Source organism: Sceloporus occidentalis, unplaced genomic scaffold (assembly GCF_023333645.1).
Source record: "Sceloporus occidentalis isolate IW3139 unplaced genomic scaffold, rSceOcc1.0.p SCAF_8, whole genome shotgun sequence".
NCBI lineage: Eukaryota > Metazoa > Chordata > Lepidosauria > Squamata > Phrynosomatidae > Sceloporus > Sceloporus occidentalis.
The window spans coordinates 393,436-410,266 of record NW_028316988.1 but is presented as its reverse complement, the minus strand read 5'-3'; the positions used below and the strand labels follow the sequence as shown (position 1 = coordinate 410,266).

Sequence of the window (16,831 nt, the reverse complement as noted above, 5' to 3'; positions counted from 1 at the left end):
TGAGGGGACGTTTCCCGGTCTCCCCAAAATTCAAGCAAGAGGGTTGGCTGTCTCCGTAGACTTTATTCCTCCGGCAGAATTGGACATGTCCATTGGCTTGTATAAAATTCAGATAAAAATGCCACCACCCCGGTTGGCAATAGATGCATCTTGGCCATGCCATCTAGACCCTGCAATCATAAATGATGATAAACAGATATTACTATGAAAGAGGATTCTGTATCCCGCCGGCCCCACAGTTCCTCCCCATAGGCTCCCTGTGTCTTCTTCCCCGCAGGCCGGGAGTATGACAAGGACGGCAACCTGCGTCCGTGGTGGAAGAACTCCTCGGTGGAAGCCTTCAAGAAGCAGACGGAGTGCATGGTGGAGCAGTACGGAAACTACACCGTCAACGGGGAGGCCATCAACGGGAAGCACACCTTGGGGGAGAACATCGCCGACAACGGGGGGCTCAAAGCTGCCTACCGGGTGAGGCTCCATGGGCCACCACTAAGGGTCAGGGGGGCGGTTTTCCCACAGAGGGACCCAAACGGTGCCAAAAAAAGGGGGAAGAGGTTGCTGCAATGCCCTCTCTGGTTTTGCAAAATGGGTCCCTTGGAGTCTGAGAGAGTATGACTCCCCTAAGGCTACCCAGTGGGTTTCATGGCCAAGCTGGGAATCGAACCCAGGTCTCCAGAGTCATAGTCCAACCAGGCTATGCTGGTTAAAGGCTGGTTTAAATAGGAAGGTCTTTGCTTGCTGGGAAAAGGAGAGCAGAGAAGAGGACACCCAAGCCTCATGTTCCTGGTGGGATCAAGAGAAAGCCCTCCCCAAAAGATCCTAAGGGGAGATATGTCTGGGTTTTGAGGGCAGTTTTTGGGATTGCTGTTGGTGGGTTGGCTCCCCTTGCCCTCTTCATCTCCTCTCTTTCCATTTCTTTCCAGGCTTATCAGAACTGGGTGAGGAAGAACGGAGAGGAGGAAACGCTGCCCACGCTGGGCCTCAGCAACTACCAGCTCTTCTTCGTTGGGTTCGCCCAGGTAGGTCTCCTCTTGCCCCTTCCAGTCTCACCAGTTGGACCCTTATGGATTCCCAGTCGTATCCTCTTCTTTCTAAGTTCTTCCTAAGGTTTAGACGGAATCTCTTTTCCTGTAGTTTGAATCCATTGCCCTGTGTCCTAACCTCTGGAAAAGCAGGAAACAAGCTTGCTCCATCCTCAATATTTGTCCAAACGTTAACATTTCCCAAGCTGTGGTGCTGGTCCATGGATGATGAGTTGAAACTATATGGATTCAGGATAAATGAGCTTTCTGCCATCTCTTTTCTCTCTCTGGTGCTTCTCCCCTGCCTTACCAAACTAGGTCAGACATTCCCCCGCCGTGATTTTTGGATTGAATGATTCCTCTTTCTCTGCCCAGGTCTGGTGCTCCGTCCGCACCCCGGAGAGTTCGCACGAAGGACTGGTCACCGATTCCCATAGTCCGTCCCGCTTCCGGGTCACCGGGACCATCTCCAACTCACGGGAGTTTTCGGAGCACTTCCGTTGCCGGACGGGGTCCCCGATGAACCCCCCGCGAAAGTGCGAAGTCTGGTGAAGCTTCTTTCTTGACGCCAAGGAGAAAAGGGAAGCCGGGGAGGGAGGACTGTGAGGGACCCCAACCGGGACAGGGCTCGCTTCAAGCCTTCCTCTGTTTCAAGGAGCAAAGCAGGACTCTGGGACCCTCCTTCCTTCCTTCGGTTCTTATTTTATCACACTAAGGGATGCCTTTCTTTGCTGGAAGGGATCCCTGGTCCAAAGTGCCACCTGAACTGATGCACTGTGAAACCCCCCCAAAAAACCAAACCAAGGCTTCTTGAACTGCCAGGATGGTGATCCTGTGTATCCCAACTTGCTGGAAACACGTAAGACAGGCACCTGTCCTTTTCTAAGGAGGACTGACTAGTTGGTTTCCATGCCCTTACAGGGGGAAATGGGCTTTTCTTATCTTGCATGGGCTTGGAAGCACTGTTTGTCCGACTCCAAGCCTCCTCCGCTCACCAACAACACCTGCAAGGACAACCACCGAGAAGAGAGGAGAAGTTATATTTTGCTCATGTCCTTAAGCAAAGCCTGCCTCACCACCAAAATCACATATGAACATACAAAACACACACACACACACGTGCCGAAACGTTTTGTAAGATATTCTGGGGGATGTGTTGTTTTTTTAAATCTTGCGGAACACTGGAAATTTCAGGGAAAATGTATTGAAGTTATATATATATATATATATATATTATATATATATATAGTATATATATATATATATATATATATATATATATATATATATATATATATAGTGAGTGGGTTGGTATATTTATTACTATGTGTGTGTATGCAAGAGCATCCACTCTGCTTAAAACCAAAGGGCGACACCAGGAGGTCTTAATGTGGGTCTTGTCGCTCTCGCCCATCCCTTTCCAAAACTACAGACCCCGGCTCCCTTTGTTTGGAAGAGCCTAAATGTGGGGAAAGTACCTTTTGAACTACAACTCTGGGGGTCGGGTGGGACACCAGCCTGCGTAGCTACAATCTGTATTGACTGGGATGCGATAGAATTGGGGGAGTTGTTGTTTGGAAAAGGAACCTTAAGATACAGGGAGAATCTCTACAAAATGAACATCAGCCTCCGTAGGAAATCCCATGGAGTCAGCAGTGGCTCCATCACTTACTGCAGCCACCAGCTTGCAATTCACCATACACTTTCCCCAAAGGCCTTGCAAGGTCTTCTTCCAGTTGCTTTGTGGTAAGATGCACCCATTCCAAACTTGCCATTCAGTGGCTGGCCCAATAACACAGACCCCACCATCTCCATCCTTGGGAGCTGTCTGTTTTATGGGAAAGAGAAGTGTTTTGCCATTTCCTTCAGAACCAAGCTCCTTCCCTTGTTCTGGCGGATCCAGAGTCACAAGAGAGAAATTGGACCCTCCAGAAGGTATCCTCAAAAGCCTTGTTGAAGAAATCACCAGCAGCTTGTTTGCCCAAACACATCCTTTGGGTGAAGCCCACCCGCCTGCCTGAAGTCCACTTCTGTGGCCTTTGCTTGCTAACAGTTAGCAAATTTAGAAGAGAGACCAAAATGGAGCCTTATTATGAGATTCACCTGTGGCCTTGTCAGAGGACTCTGCCATTCAGAGCGGTCGGGGGCAAAACATGGAGCCCGTGGCCACGGATGGAAGACCCTTTGTCCTCTGGCTCTTGCAGGCCAACTTCCTTGAAGAAAAGGGTGATGCCTGTTCTTCCTTCCTTCTCCTTTCGGCGTGTGGGGCCAGCGGCTCCTGCGAACCCCAAAATGGGCTGAACTCCACTTGTGCGACTGTGTTTGCCAGGAACGAAAGATCTTTTCTACCTTTTAATTTTTCTAGCCAGGCTTTTGTGCCTGGAATCGGAGGAAGAAGGAAGAAGGCAGGGCTGTCATATTGAGGCAGGTGCCTCTGCAAAAACAGAGAGGCCTTCTTTCCCAAGAGTTTGCAAGACCTGGGCTTCTGCGGCTTAACAATTCGGCTTACGCCTCGCTCTCCTTTGGGGCTTTGAGAAAGTAGAAACCCCATCACAAGGTCTTGTGTGGGCCTTTCCTTCAGCAAGCCTTTGGTCGTGGAGGAATTGATCTACTTTCAATGTCACTTGCTGAACTTCATAGGGTTGTGAAGCTGCCACAACTCCACTGGGACTGATGTGGGTGCGCAAGGAGGCCAAAAAGGATTCATTGGCAGAGCAAGAGCTCAGAAACCCTTCTTCTCACGCTGACACATACACACACACACACACACACACTCTGTGTTCCTCAAGAGTGCCTTGTGAAAGTGAGATGGGAAACAACACCCAAATTGCAAAAAATGAAGCTGGGGAGAGATGCAGAGAGGAAGATGTGAGGTTGCAGATTGGAGAGCTGTGTGGCGTTCCTTCCAGTGCCTTAATGCCAGGGCTGCCCTTGAAAAGCAAAGCGATCCTGGGCCCACAGCAGAAGCACACAGTGCCTAAGACCGGAGGCTGGGGTGGGAAAGCCCTCCAGACGCCTTGTGTTCTTATTTTAGGTATTTTAAGAGTATTCCTGTATGACCCCCCAGCCCAGAATGGCTCCAAAGGTGCTGATCGAGTAAAAGCCAATTGAAGCAATGCAAAGATAGAACGTCTTTTAAGATGGCCTCCTGCTCCTGTCAACACCAAAGAGAATGGCTAAATGGAAGGGATGGTGGGAGGTAAGAGTCCACACTGTCTGCCCCAAAGCAAATGGAAAACATGGACTGTGTTGATCTGCAGCCAATCAAAAGTGCTCTCACACAAATGCTGTCATCGCCCCAAGTTCCTTGGGAGCCGCGGCAGTTAAAGCACTATCAAACCGCGTTAATTTTGCAGTGGAGACGCAGCCTGAGTCTGGGTTGAAGATCAGGAAAGAAGGCTCCCAGGCCAAGGGAGGGTCTCCATGGTGGATCTTGTAATACTGACATGTTTGGGGTTGGGAGGAGACTATTAAAGCTTCTTTGTTGTCATCTCCACTCATTTTTGGATGATTGTAATTTGGAAATAAAAAAGCTTTTATTGGGTTTTATACAACCAGGTTTCTCCCAGGCTTTGTGTTTTCTCTGCCGGTGTTTGCATTCCCGTTTTGTTCCAGACATCTTCTCTAGCTATATTTTCCGATTTCTAGGGGCAGCAAAGTCGTGTCAGTCCATTGCTGCAAAAGCAGACGGGGTTTCCTTGTGGTACTTCTAAAGACTCACACGTTTTGTTTGGCACAGGTCTTCACAAGGGGGGCTTCAGTCCCATGAAGACTGGAGCCAAATAAAAATGGATATCCTTTAAAGCTGCCGCAAAGCTCTTGGCCATTTTCCCCCCCAAGGTTTATTTATTCAATTAAAATACTTATGTGCTTCCCTTAAGAAGTACTTCTCCAAAAACGCAGTTAGAAACCAACAGTATGAGAGAATACTGTATTTGGGATACGATGCAAATCTGGCCAAGGTTCCTCTGACTTTTTTCTGCTTTGAGAGGCCTCCCTGTGTAAGGGAAATACCGAATCCCATTGAAAACAATGGGGTTTGTGCAAGTGGCATGGCATGTGCGCCACTGCCTTTTCCAGCGTGCAGTTTTCAGTGTCAGCTGAAAGCCGCGTATGACGCGGGCGCACAGTACAATGAACTGTGTTTGGAAGGAGAGCTGCCTCTGAAGAGATGACAGTGAGAACCAGTGGGGAGAACTGTGATATCAATCCCCACCACGAAAGCCCCCCAAGCGTACCTGGACTGTGGGTTTCGACCCTGAATCTGTGTGGAAAGACGCTTGTCCTTGATCAAGGGGTTTCCCTCCCCTCCAAAACAGAGCAGCCCGGCAGTCTGTACAGGAGCAAAGAAAGAACAACTTCATTGATAGGATTCCAACATGGAGAAGCTTCAAGGCGATGTTACAGGTGACTAAAAATTTACTAGATTCCCAGGGCTTTGTTCGGTGCGTATGTTCTGCTTGGTGTTAGTTTTTAACCACTAACAACAGAGCATTCAATTTACTTTCCCTTTGTCAGCCCACGTTGGCCAAGTATAACAGTAAATGACACAATGAGCAGATGGAGCCATAGATCCTAAACTTCCCAGGCAGCTGCAAGGATATCTGGCATCCCAGGCTGGCCAAGATCGGTCCCCACTCTTTCTATTCTGATCCCTGCCCTCAATACGGCTGAAACCTAGTTTGGGTATTTCAATGTGAAAATGGCTTCATCATAGAGAATCAGACCTTGAGGTGCATCTAGTGTCTGACCCCAGCTAAAAGGAACTTGGGAATCTTGGTTTGAACTCTATAAATCAGTGGATTACTCAGAGGGTCTCCAGATTCAGCTCAGACGTATAAAGAGATGTATATGAACTGCACTTCCATAGGCAACCACACACACATGTATAATGGCATTTATTTCAACAAAATCTGACAGTAACCATAACCCCAAATAAAGAACAAACAGGAGATGCGTCGGCCAGGAAGAGACGTATTGTACAGACAGCGCAGAAGAAATACACCAGCCTTCTCATTTTGCAATTGAGTTTTCCACTTATCTGACCTCTCCCCTAATGCAAATTTAAAATACAATAAATATTTTCTCTAACAACAACAAAAAATAAAAACATTAATAGCAGCAAATGTGAAGAGAAACAAAACACAGAAGGTAATTTTTGCCTCCACTTTCTTTGGAATCTCCCTTTCGCCGCCTCTCTCTCTCTGGTCACTTCTGGGACCCGGGCTGCATCCGCACCGCAGAAATAATCCAGTTTGTCGTCACTGCCATAGATCAATGTTATGGAGTTCTGGGAATCCCAGCTGTGCTCTGGTGCCACAACAAACTACAGGTCCCATAGCATTGAGCCATGGCAATTAAAGTGTTGTCAAACTGGATTATTTCTGCATTGTGGATGCAGTCTGAAAGACTCCAGTGGAGAGGATGCGCTTGTGAGAGCATAGAGGAGTGCAGCCATCTACTAATGAGGTTTTGTTTTCAATATATATATATCCCTGAATTTCTGGAACAACCCAGAAGGAGGGTGAGTTGTGCTGTACTTGCCAGGCGCATGAACACAAAGGTCCCTTTGGCTAGAAACATTAAGACACATCTTCCAGAGACCCGTGGCCCTTTTGGTCTTGGGTTACAAACTACCATCACCCTGCATCATTGGCTATGCTGGCTGGGGCTGATGGCACTCGGGACACGGGTCAACATGGCAGACGTCATTGTTGAGGAAGAACACACAGGTGAAGAAAGGCTGCAAAAACTGGGAAGGGACAGATTTTGCCGCTTCCTCTCCTCTCTGTTAATGGAGTGCAAACTCCCTTTCCATTTTGATCTGTTCGCAGCAACTGAAGTAAGCTGAGGGCAAAGCAGGAGGAGGAGAGAGAAAGAAGGAGCTTCTCGAAGCAGCTGAGGAAGTGGGATGGCAGAGGATGCCTATCAGGACAGTGGAGAGTATGTGATGGGAGTTGCAGTCTAACAACATCTTACCAGAGTGGGATGGACCCATAACCACAAAGCAGGGGAATCATGCTGCCCTCCAGATGTTGCTGGACTTAAACTTCTAGCATTCTTGGGTTACACTGAGGAGGCTGATGGGCATTGCAATGCCTGGGAGGCCTCCCTTTCCCTAGAGAGTGAGCCCTACCATGTTTAGGATGAGAAGACTAGCCAGAGAGTGAAAGTGCGATGCAGGCTTGACACAAAAGAGTTTGCACAAGTTCATGGGGATGGCATGAGGAGCCAGTCCAGGATCCTTTGCCAAGCGTCAGCCCAACTCCTGAGGGACAGCCAGAGACTTGCTGCCACCTTGCAGCCATGATGCCTGGCGCCGTCCCCGCTCTTCCCTCCAAGACCCCTCCGCCGCCAGCCAGTCTTGCTCCTCATAACCGTGGTTGACCCGTCCGGAGGTCAGGGAGCAGAAGAGGCCCCCCTGAGTCCCAGAGTAATGGTCCAGCAGGGCTTCTATGCTGGGGAACTCCACATTCAGATGCTTTGGGGCAGCATGGGCAGGGAGAGAGAAAGCAAAGAATAAGGGGGTTATAGCTCTGTTACTTGGACCAATGGCTCACCTTTCGGAATCAAAGCTGATCACCATAATATTAAACACAATTCAAATAAGAAGTCAGAAGCATAACTGAAGCAATTTAAAGAACAAACTGGACCACTTGGTTCCGCTTCTCAGGCCTTACCTCCACAGAAAACTTTCCAACCTGGCTCTGGTATATCTGGTAAGGGATGACTCCGCACCGCGTCCGCACTGTGAGACACCACTGGTCAGTGGAACCTGGTTCGGCCCAGAGGAGGAAGGCTCCGAGAACGTCCTTCCGGAGCAGGGCCACCCCAGCGTCCCTGAAAGCCAGAGTCCCAGAAAGTGGGAATCCCAGAAAGTGAGCCACATGCCTGACTCTCTCTTTCTGGAAGGGAAACCCTTCTCCCTTGTGCAAGGAATTTGCTTAGATCACTCTAACCTTCACTAGTCTCTATGTACAGAGCTACAACCCCAAGCCCATTTATTCACAAGCAGCACTGTAGCAAAATGAAAACACTGTCCCCAAATCGGGATTGTGTTCCCCCAAAATGACATTTTCCTTCAGTCCCCAAATCTACAGCATTGCAGAGAGTGAGATCTTGAAAACAGTTTCCATCTTTTCCATACGCTCTGTTTGCATCCCTTTTCCTGTACTTCTAAATGCTCAAGTCGAGATTTAAGTTACTGCAATGCTATAGATCTGGAATTTGGAGGAAAGTTTCATTTCGAGGGCAATTTTACCTTCAGTCCCCCAATTTCTAGCATGGCAGCAACTGAAAGCTTCAGTTGCGTATCTAGACACAGAGTTCAGGCATCCCAAGAACAGGGCCAAAAGGCAAAGTGAACCAGGGAAGTTGGATACTGAAAGCAGAAGAATCCTAGGTGAGAACTATTTTCAGGGTCTCTCTGCAACCCTAGATATTTGAGGGCTGTAAGGAAACGGGATGTCAGAATCCCTATTTCCTCTCCCCGTACACCTGGCCTTAGCTACATCCCTGGTTTTAATCATCATCATATTCCTTTAGTAATCTAACAAAGAGCATTTAGTGTCAGCAGTGGGGAAGTGTAACCAGCAGCTGGAGGCCTTGCAAATCTTTCCCTTCGCTCCTCAGCCCTCAACCAACCTCAGATATCCATAACCATTCCTGGCCACAGAAAGAATGAGACTTTTTCCTCACCTATCAATGCCAGCAAAAGACCAAACGTTCTCCATCAGGGTGCCTTCGTTTTCTGGCAAACGAACCAGTCCGCCTCTGCCGCCTTTGCCATCCCAGCTGGTGTAAACTAGAGCGAAGAAGTGGGGGGAAAGCAGGAATGGTCATAGGGAATGCCACAAAAGAGGAGAACTAAGCAAGCGTCACCTCGAGAGAAATTCTAAGCCTCAAGGAAGGAGGAGAGTTCAACTAATGCTGGAAAACAAATACTTAGAACATGGTCCCCAGAGGGCTCTAATATACACAAGGGATGGTAGCTTAAAAAGAACAAATGCAGCTTGAAATTTAAACATGAGGAAGAACCTCCTGACAGCAAGAGCTGGTCGACAGTGGCACCAACTACACAGGAAAGGTGGCAGACCCTTCTTCATGGAAAGGTTTTGAAAGAGAGGATGGATGGAGAATGCTCATGGAGAATGCTTTGGCTGTGGATCTCCTGAACAAGAAGGCGGTTGGACTGGATAGCCCTTGGGAGTCCTTGCCACTCTAGGATTCTATTCATTTACACAAACACATATCCCAAGATTGTCTGGCATTGGAACAATGCCTTTGGACAAAGGGAGGATCTCCTTCACTGGAAGCTTTTCAATAGTGGTTAGATGGCCACCTCTCGGATAACTTTAGCTGTGAGTCTTTTGCATGGAAGAAGCGGGTTGGACTTGTGGCCCTTTTCAGATTTATGGCTCTATGAAATGGGGGTCTCCATAGAGTAAATGCAACACAGATGAGAAGGTGGCAAAACCTGCGGAACGACCAACTGGAGGGCTTTTCTGAGCTACTCTTTCTCCAAAAACAATTACAAGAACATTAAAACCCACAACGATAAACAGTTCAAGTAACTACCATTATGAGGAAAACAGATTCTGTCACATTTCCAGCCATTTGCGGGAGACTGTAGGTTTGTGCCACCAAACTGAAGCCCAAGATGGTTGGTTGGCACGTCTAGAATGGGGAAAAACTGAGGCATCCCCGGTCCCAGCTCTGCAGTCTATCAACAGCTCTGTGGCTGGAGGGAAACCCTAGATTCCCCGCTGGTTATGCTCTGGTTGGCTGCATGTCCCCAACCCCTGGGGACCCGCCTCCATTGTCCCCTCTTCCTCCGCTCTTCTTTCCCTTCCCAGGAGACTCACACATGTCCTGAGCGCACTGCTGCAGCTGAGCCTCAAAGGTACAGCCCCGGTAGGCGCCGGAGCGGAGGATCTTGCTGCGGATGGCCTTCTTGCGCACCAGGATCGGGGAGCAGTACGGATTTCCAGGGCGAGAGGTGCCCACCCGGCCTCGTTCCTCCAAATCCAGCCGCTCTCTCTGGGGACACAAGCCAGGACAGACCCTCAGCAGGAGAAGCAAGGGGCTGCTTGCGGTGGGAAGCCCTGAGACTGAAAGGCAGGGGGGCTCTGGGTGGTCAGTGGGTGAGGCTCAGCCTGGCTCCAGATGGGGCCAAACGGATTCTAACCTGGACGTGGACTGGCCATTGCAAACCCGCCAACATTTCACAGGTGAACACCGGCACACACGGGGCCAAGGTGGCTTTGTGAGGAAGAAGAGACAAACAGGAGAGGCTGCCGCTCTTTGCTTTTGCCTGAGCTGACCACAAAGGGCAACGTTCTGCCCCCTTCTCTCCTTTACTTCTTGCTGAGCTATTGGGAGTGAAAATGGACTTTGAACTTAATTTTCTGCACATGAAGTATGCTGGGGACAAATGGGGAGAATGGAAGCAGAAGGGGAGAAACTAGGACACTGGGGTAGAACCCACTCACCACGCTGACGGAGGAGCCAAAGTCCGAGGGGCACGGAAGCCTCTGGAAGGACACCAGCGCATTGACGTTTTGCGAGACCTCCTCCGGATTGAGCGACTTCCACACCACATGGCTGTCCAGAAGCCTTCTGGGCTCCGGTGGGCTCTGGCCAGTGGAGGGCCAGTCTTGCTCCTCCGGGTGCCTCAGGAGGTAGCAGAGCTGGAAGGAGCGGCAGAGCAAGAAGTGGAGCGTCTGGACCTGGGAAAAGGAAGGTACAAATGGGTGCCTCCGGGGAGAGCCTTTTCCGTGCTCAGGTGCCCCTTCTGCCTTCTTCTCCCAGTTACCTCGCTTGGATGGCTGCCTACAAACAAGTGGCAGAAGAGCTGGTTGTGGGAGCTGTGTGGGTTCCGGGCCACAAAAGCGAACTGGCCGTCAGCCGGGCGACAAGTGCTGTAGAGGATGCGCTTCAGAGCATGAGCCATGAGCAGAACCTGAGGGGAAGAGAGGAAAGCTTAACATTTAAAAAAGCACCCAGGAGGGAAGGACCAAGCGCAAACCCGTCCCTGACAGATAATAGTACATTGCAGAGTCTTCTAATTCTGTCCCAAAACTCATTGCAAAGTAATGGCTTTTTTCATTCATCCCCCCCCCATCCTCACAACAGTCCTGGGAGGTAGGCCAGCCTGAGGGGGAAATTATCTTCCTTCCCTGAAACATCAACCACTGTTTTATTATTTATTTCATGTATATCCTGCCTTTCTCCCCGGAGGGAGCCAAGGTGACTCACAGAGAAAAGCTTTAAAACTGTTGAAGAGCTCAAACAATTAAAATGTCTATATACACACAAAATATACACAAGTTAAAAGCAGACTAAAAACCCACCTGCTCCCTAAAACCACCCTGCTATGCATTATGTACAAATGTGCCATTAAACACTTCTTTCCCTCTGTTTTTTTAGAAGTCATTTTGTAATGGCTGGCTCATGCCCACCAACATTTGACAGACAAACCAGGACCGTGAGTGTGGATACTAGCTCTTACCTCCCTCTTCGCACTGTACATCTTCAGGCCCTGCAAACAGAACTTGAGGACCACAGATCTCCGTCTAGGACAGTCCTACATCCAGGGAAGGACCAGGCAGGAGGCACAGAACGAGACAGGGAAACAGCTGAGAAAGTTATTGCTCCAAAATAACAGGGAGTATAGCATGGTGCCCTCTGAGCATGCACAAAGGACCCAGGTGTCTTCTCCCAACACACACATCTTCTCACCTTCAGGTTCTGGAGCTGCTGATGGAGGGCTTGATCATTCTGCTGAAGTTCTGAGCCTTCCACAATGAAGGAGCCCACATACTTTCAAGAAGGAAGGAAGGAGAAAGTGGGTATCCCAGAAGTCACACAACTATCTTTTTGTGTTTGTTAACTGCTTCTATAAATGTATATTTTTAGTGACAAACTGCATCCATCTGGGACCTAGAGCAAGCTTGGGAGAAGCACTGTTACCCTCCTTTTCAACTACCTACACACCACACACATATATAAACGTGGATACTGATGGTATATATGAACTGCTTGGTTGTCTTTGTGTGTGTGTGTGTGTGTTTATGTATAAAAAAACCTCACTGGGAGACCTTGGGCAAGCCACACTCTCTCAGCCTCAGAGGATGGCAATGGCAAACCCCCTCTGAAGATGTCTTGCCAATAGGGATGCCTTAGGGTTGCCATGAGTCAAAAATGATTTGGAGGCACACAACAACAAGAAGCAGGTTTTTTTTAAAATTTGAATGAATTGCTTAGATTTCCAGTATTGGGGGAAAATCAAGGTGATGATGATGATGATAAGGGCATGCACATCTTGTGGAAGAACCGCACATGTCTCACAAATGGCCAGCCTTGGCTTCCCTCCTTCTCCCCGCCTGGCACTTTGTGAGGTTGCCAAGGAAGCCGCTAGAGGAGCCAGCCAAGCCTTTCTTCCAGGAGGAAAGGGAGGGAGCAGATCCTGATTTACTGCAGGGGATTGGGGCCTCCCTCCTGCCAGAGCCCACCTGGAGAACTGGTGCAAGGGTCCTCCAAGCCAAAGGTGAGTCAGGGATCCCCCTCTGGGGGCAAAGATTTGGATTCCTGCCCCACAGCCCCCCCCCCGCCCAGCCCGAAGCCCCCCTCCGGAGCCTCTTCACCTCAGCCAGCTTGGCGATGACCCTTCCTCCTCTTGGAGGGTGGGATGCTGGGCTCACGCAGGCAGACAGCTGCTTCTTCATGGTGCGGGGCTTTGCTCTTATACCTGGGGAAGGAGAAAAGGCAGCAGGTGGGTGGCATTTAGTGGGTTATTTTTAAAAAGCGCTGGGTATTCAGTTGGAAGGGAGCAGGGCAGGGGCTCTCTTCAGTCCCCTTCCCATGGCTACTGCTAGCCCCCAACTCAGCCACAGCCATGGCCCCGCTGCAGGGCCAGGAGGACATGGAGGACTTAGGGGGCAGCTCGGAAGGGAAGGGTTATGGGGGGCCCTCCAAATGTGGAAAAGAGGGATGCCTGCCCCAGCCCCTCCAAGTCACAATCTGGCATGGCTGGGCACTGCTAATGCTTGCCCATCCCCATCCCAGCCAAGGAAGGGTTGCCACTCAAGTACTCTCCATCCTTCCCTGCCATCCCCCCTCCATCCCATTGGTACCTGCTGCTGCTGCTGCATCTCAGGTGCATCTCCTCCTCCTCCTCTTCCCCTGCTGTCCTCCTGGGCTGGCCTGGCAGGGGCACCCCTCTTCTTCGTCCTTCTTCTCTTCTGGCCCTGATCCCCAAAAGGGGGGCCCATGGACCAAGGCTGCCAAGAGAGAGGAGGAGGAGGAGGAAGCCGCAGCGCAGCAGAAGGGATCTCTTGCTCTCGCCAGCCCCAAATCCCCGCTGGCCAATCAGTGGCCAGGAAGGCGAGGCCACGCCTCCGATGCCAAGGTAGAGCAGGAGGCTTCCTCCGCAGCATCCTCAGCCCCTCTACCCCCCAAAAAAGAGACTCTCCCGCCCCGCAAAGCCCCCTTCCTCCCAGCTCTGCCTGGCCTGAGGTCCCCCCAGCTGCAAAGTGAACTGGAGAGCATGATGGATCAGTTGGCTTGATGGAGATGCTTTCCTTCCCCCTTGGACTGCAGCTCCCATAAGCCACCCCCAGACATTTTGTGGATGATGGGAGCTACAGTCCAAGGGAGAAAGAAACCCAGGTTACTTTCCCCAAGCACCACTCTGTACCATTTTCTCAGTTTTGTTCCCACTAGGCAGGCTTGAAGCTGATGGGAATTAGAGTCCAATCACAACATCTTGGAAGGGACTGTTTCACAAGATCAGGCTCAAGAGCCCAGCAAGGCAAGGATGCCACTGTTGATTTCTCCACAGACACACACACACACACCCAGCACAAACCCAGCCTGGGGCTCCTCCAGAGGAAGGCCAGTGGAGATGGGAAGGCAGGGCATTGCATTCCAGGGAAACTCTGGGGGAAACTTGGAAAGCAAAGGAATCAATTGCAATGAGAAAAGGAGAGACCAACAGGAGAGGACAGCATTTGGGGTGGGTGCGGACTGCCCTCCTCCCCAAATTCAAAACTTTCCAGGAGTCCTTTGGGCGCCAACTTCAAAAATCCACTATCAACATTCCATCTGCCCCATTTAACACCATCCATTCTTGTGTAAAATTAGTGGAACATGGTCCTCTTTCCCAAAAGCACTACTAATACTGTGATTATTTTTTTTAAAAAAGAAATCTGTAAGTGGATTGTGGGGATGAAGTGATGCTGGTGCTGAAGGCTTTCCTCTTTCTGACCTTCTCCTCAGCTAAAGACCACATCCCTCCCTCCCTCCCTCCCTCCCTCCTTCCGGGCGCAATACAAGGTGTTGGTTATTACCTATAAAGCCCTAAATGGCTTGGGCCCAGGGTACTTGGAGGACCGCCTCTCTCCATATAATCCACCCCACACACTCAGATCAGCCGGGAAGCAAATGCTAAGAGTTCCGGAGGCTAGATTGGCTACCACCACCAGGAGGGCCTTTTCTATTTCGGCCCCCAAGCTCTGGAACTTGCTCCCCGGCGAGCTCCGCTCGGCCACCTCCTTAGACCAATTTAAGAAGGGGCTGAAAACACACTTTTTTGAGCAGGCATACCCCTGACTCCTGACTTCTGTATGCTCTCCCTCCCCTCCTGACAGCACTGCTGAGCTGGCATGAGATATGGTTTTGTTATTTGTATATGGGGGGATTTTTAATATATTCATGTTTTAATATTTATATTGTATGTTATATATGCTGTTAAACCGCTTTGATCAATGGAAAAGCGGTATATAAATAAACTTTTATTATTTATTATTATTATTCCTTCCCTCCTTCCATCTGCCTTTGAGCCAAAAGGGCTACTCAGAGGCAGAAACTCCTTCTAGAAAGGAGGAAATCAGTCTTGCAGACAATGAGAACACTTTAGTCAGCAGAGGAGTTGGAAACCAGCCACTTTGCCGGAAGGAATTAAAAGCGGAAGGGACAGATGGCTCTGAGAAAGGGGAGATGCAGAAAGACGAGAGCAGGAGAAACTGGGGAAGACAGTCAAGGCAGGCAGGCGGGCGCCAGAGAAAGGGTTAAGAAGCACTAAGCATAAGCAAGGGTCAAAGGAGTCACAGCAGAGCCAGGCAGGGCTGGAAAGGGAGCCAAGAGCAGAAGAAAATCCTTAATGTGTAGCCCTCCCGATCTTGTTCAGCTACAGCCCCATTACCCCTGACCACTGGCCATGCCCATGAGAATGGTAGCCCCAGAGTACCTGTAGGGTCACATGCATCGCACAGATCTTTCTAAACTTGCACCACTGTCGCTTCATTTGTGGCCACCTGCATCCGTCGCCTTTGGCTTGGGCTCCAGTCAGACTGGCCTCTCCGGCCTGTGGGGCACGAGTCCCATAAAAGACAAGAAGTTCAGAACGAGAACGGAAAGGCAAACTTCTGGGGAGGTGGATGAAAGCCCTCCCAGAAAGGAAACTGTCCATCCCAGTGGAAAGGTGACTGGGGAAGGGAGCCAACCTCCTGGCAATGTCAGGGTGGTCTCCTCTGCCCTGTCAGTGCCCTTGCCCCAGACTTCAGGGCCAATGAAGCCACAGAGAAGTGGGGCTGGGGGTTGCTTTGTAGACTGGCAGCACAACAGTCTCCCTTCTCCAGCCCCTAAAACCTTCCAACCCCTTCCATTCCAGGGAGACCCCTCCAGCAGTTCACTGGGAATGTATGTGGAAAAGAGGGGACTGGTGGAAAACAAGAAGTTACATTTCCCAGCTAGCAAAAAGCACATCAGACCCCAGCAACCCCATAGACTAGTCTAGGGCAACCTCCCACTGAACATTTTGCCTTGGCCACAGGACAACAATTCTCACGGCCTGTTTTGCTGCCACAGGTGTGTATGAGCCTCTGGCTCAGCAGTGGCACAGGCCTTGCTCTGTCTTCTTGCCCCTTACTCTGCACACAGGTGCATCCCCAGGACTGCAAGGGTGTCTGGCTTGACACATTGCCCTGACCGTTGAGTCCTGGTGCCAGGCAAACTCCATGTTCACAATTCTGACCCTAGTGACCAGCTCTGGGTCGCAGGAAGGGATATTGGAGTACCCCTCTCCTTGAATCAAGGGTGGGTTCTAGGTGGGTTGGATATAGTCAATCCAGATATGTAGCATTTATTTTATTTATAAGGCCAATTGTTGAGACAAGCAACACTGGCAATAGGGATAATGAGTGGGCACTGCAGCCTTCCCCAGAGAGATCCTGCAATTCCCCTGGCGCGAGGGACAGGCTGGGCATTTGTCTACCATCACCTCTGGGCTTGCTGATGGCCCAACAGTTACTCAAAGGACCCTATTTCAAGACTATCAACCTCACCAAACCATTCACGGAACAGAAGGGCAAAGAAGATTGTAAACTCTCAGTGGACAGCCGTAAGCTTTGGAGACGCTCTTTTTAGAATCCATCAAGGCTGATTTTAGGCTTGCAATCTCCTGTAGAAGGCCATAAAAATATTTTGAGACTTAAACAGTTTGGGCTAATTTTCTTCACCACATTCATGAAATGGGCCACCACCAGGACGGTAACAGGGACGATGTGGGAACAACACCGGGCCACAACTCCACAAAGGAAGAGTTCGGAGGGATCTTGGGGGGGCACCTTCAAGGCCTCAGGGGCTTCCAGCTTCTCAGCACCTGGCAAGCGCTGTGTAATCGGTGGTCTGCCATTCTACCAGTCCAGTCCATGCACCCCTGGCAAAGTGCAACCCTGCAGCCCCCCAAAATCCCAATGGCCCACCCTGCTGTTACACACCAATGGGCTGAACCATCTCACCATTCCTCC

General features: G+C 50.1%; 2 protein-coding genes across 8 annotated transcripts in view; one reads left to right on the top strand and one right to left on the bottom strand.

The window, feature by feature from the left end:
* Positions 1-2,245, top strand: part of LOC149307591 (endothelin-converting enzyme 1-like) — a 31,294-nt gene extending 29,049 nt beyond the window's left edge. For all 3 annotated transcript variants that reach the window (XM_089537282.1, XM_089537283.1, XM_089537281.1), the window contains 3 exons: positions 278-468; positions 924-1,019; positions 1,398-2,245. In XM_089537282.1, coding sequence (XP_089393408.1) covers positions 278-468; positions 924-1,019; positions 1,398-1,574 — 464 coding nt within the window. In that variant the 3' untranslated portion in view covers positions 1,575-2,245. The remainder of the gene's footprint in view (positions 1-277; positions 469-923; positions 1,020-1,397) is intronic.
* On the bottom strand, positions 88-16,789 carry LOC149307590 (SH2 domain-containing protein 5-like). Of its 5 annotated transcripts, none has more exons than XM_089537292.1 (10): positions 15,271-16,789; positions 11,763-11,843; positions 11,533-11,607; positions 10,837-10,983; positions 10,514-10,750; positions 9,887-10,061; positions 8,721-8,826; positions 7,703-7,862; positions 5,261-5,355; positions 88-170 (listed from the first exon to the last, which is right to left on the bottom strand). In XM_089537292.1, the coding sequence occupies exons 1-10, from the start codon at positions 15,490-15,492 to the stop codon at positions 164-166; spliced, it is 1,305 nt and encodes a 434-aa protein (XP_089393418.1). In that variant the 5' UTR covers positions 15,493-16,789; the 3' UTR covers positions 88-163. The 5 variants fall into 5 exon arrangements, with proteins under 5 accessions (XP_089393418.1, XP_089393420.1, XP_089393419.1 ...); XM_089537294.1 differs by lacking the exons at positions 88-170; positions 5,261-5,355 and adding exons at positions 5,904-7,503; positions 12,668-12,771; XM_089537293.1 differs by lacking the exons at positions 88-170; positions 5,261-5,355; positions 15,271-16,789 and adding exons at positions 5,904-7,503; positions 12,668-12,771; positions 13,157-13,459.
* Between the last annotated feature and the right edge of the window lie 42 nt (positions 16,790-16,831).

Coding starts and splice junctions, on each gene's coding strand:
- LOC149307590 (XM_089537290.1), bottom strand. CDS start 15,492: ATGGACAGTTTCCTTTCTGGGAGGGCTTTCATCCACCTCCCCAGAAGT. Junction 10,751..10,836: donor TAGGCAGCCATCCAAGCGAG/GTAACTGGGAGA, acceptor TCCTTTTCCCAG/GTCCAGACGCTCCACTTCTT. Junction 7,504..7,702: donor TTGGAAAGTTTTCTGTGGAG/GTAAGGCCTGAG, acceptor GCTGCCCCAAAG/CATCTGAATGTGGAGTTCCC.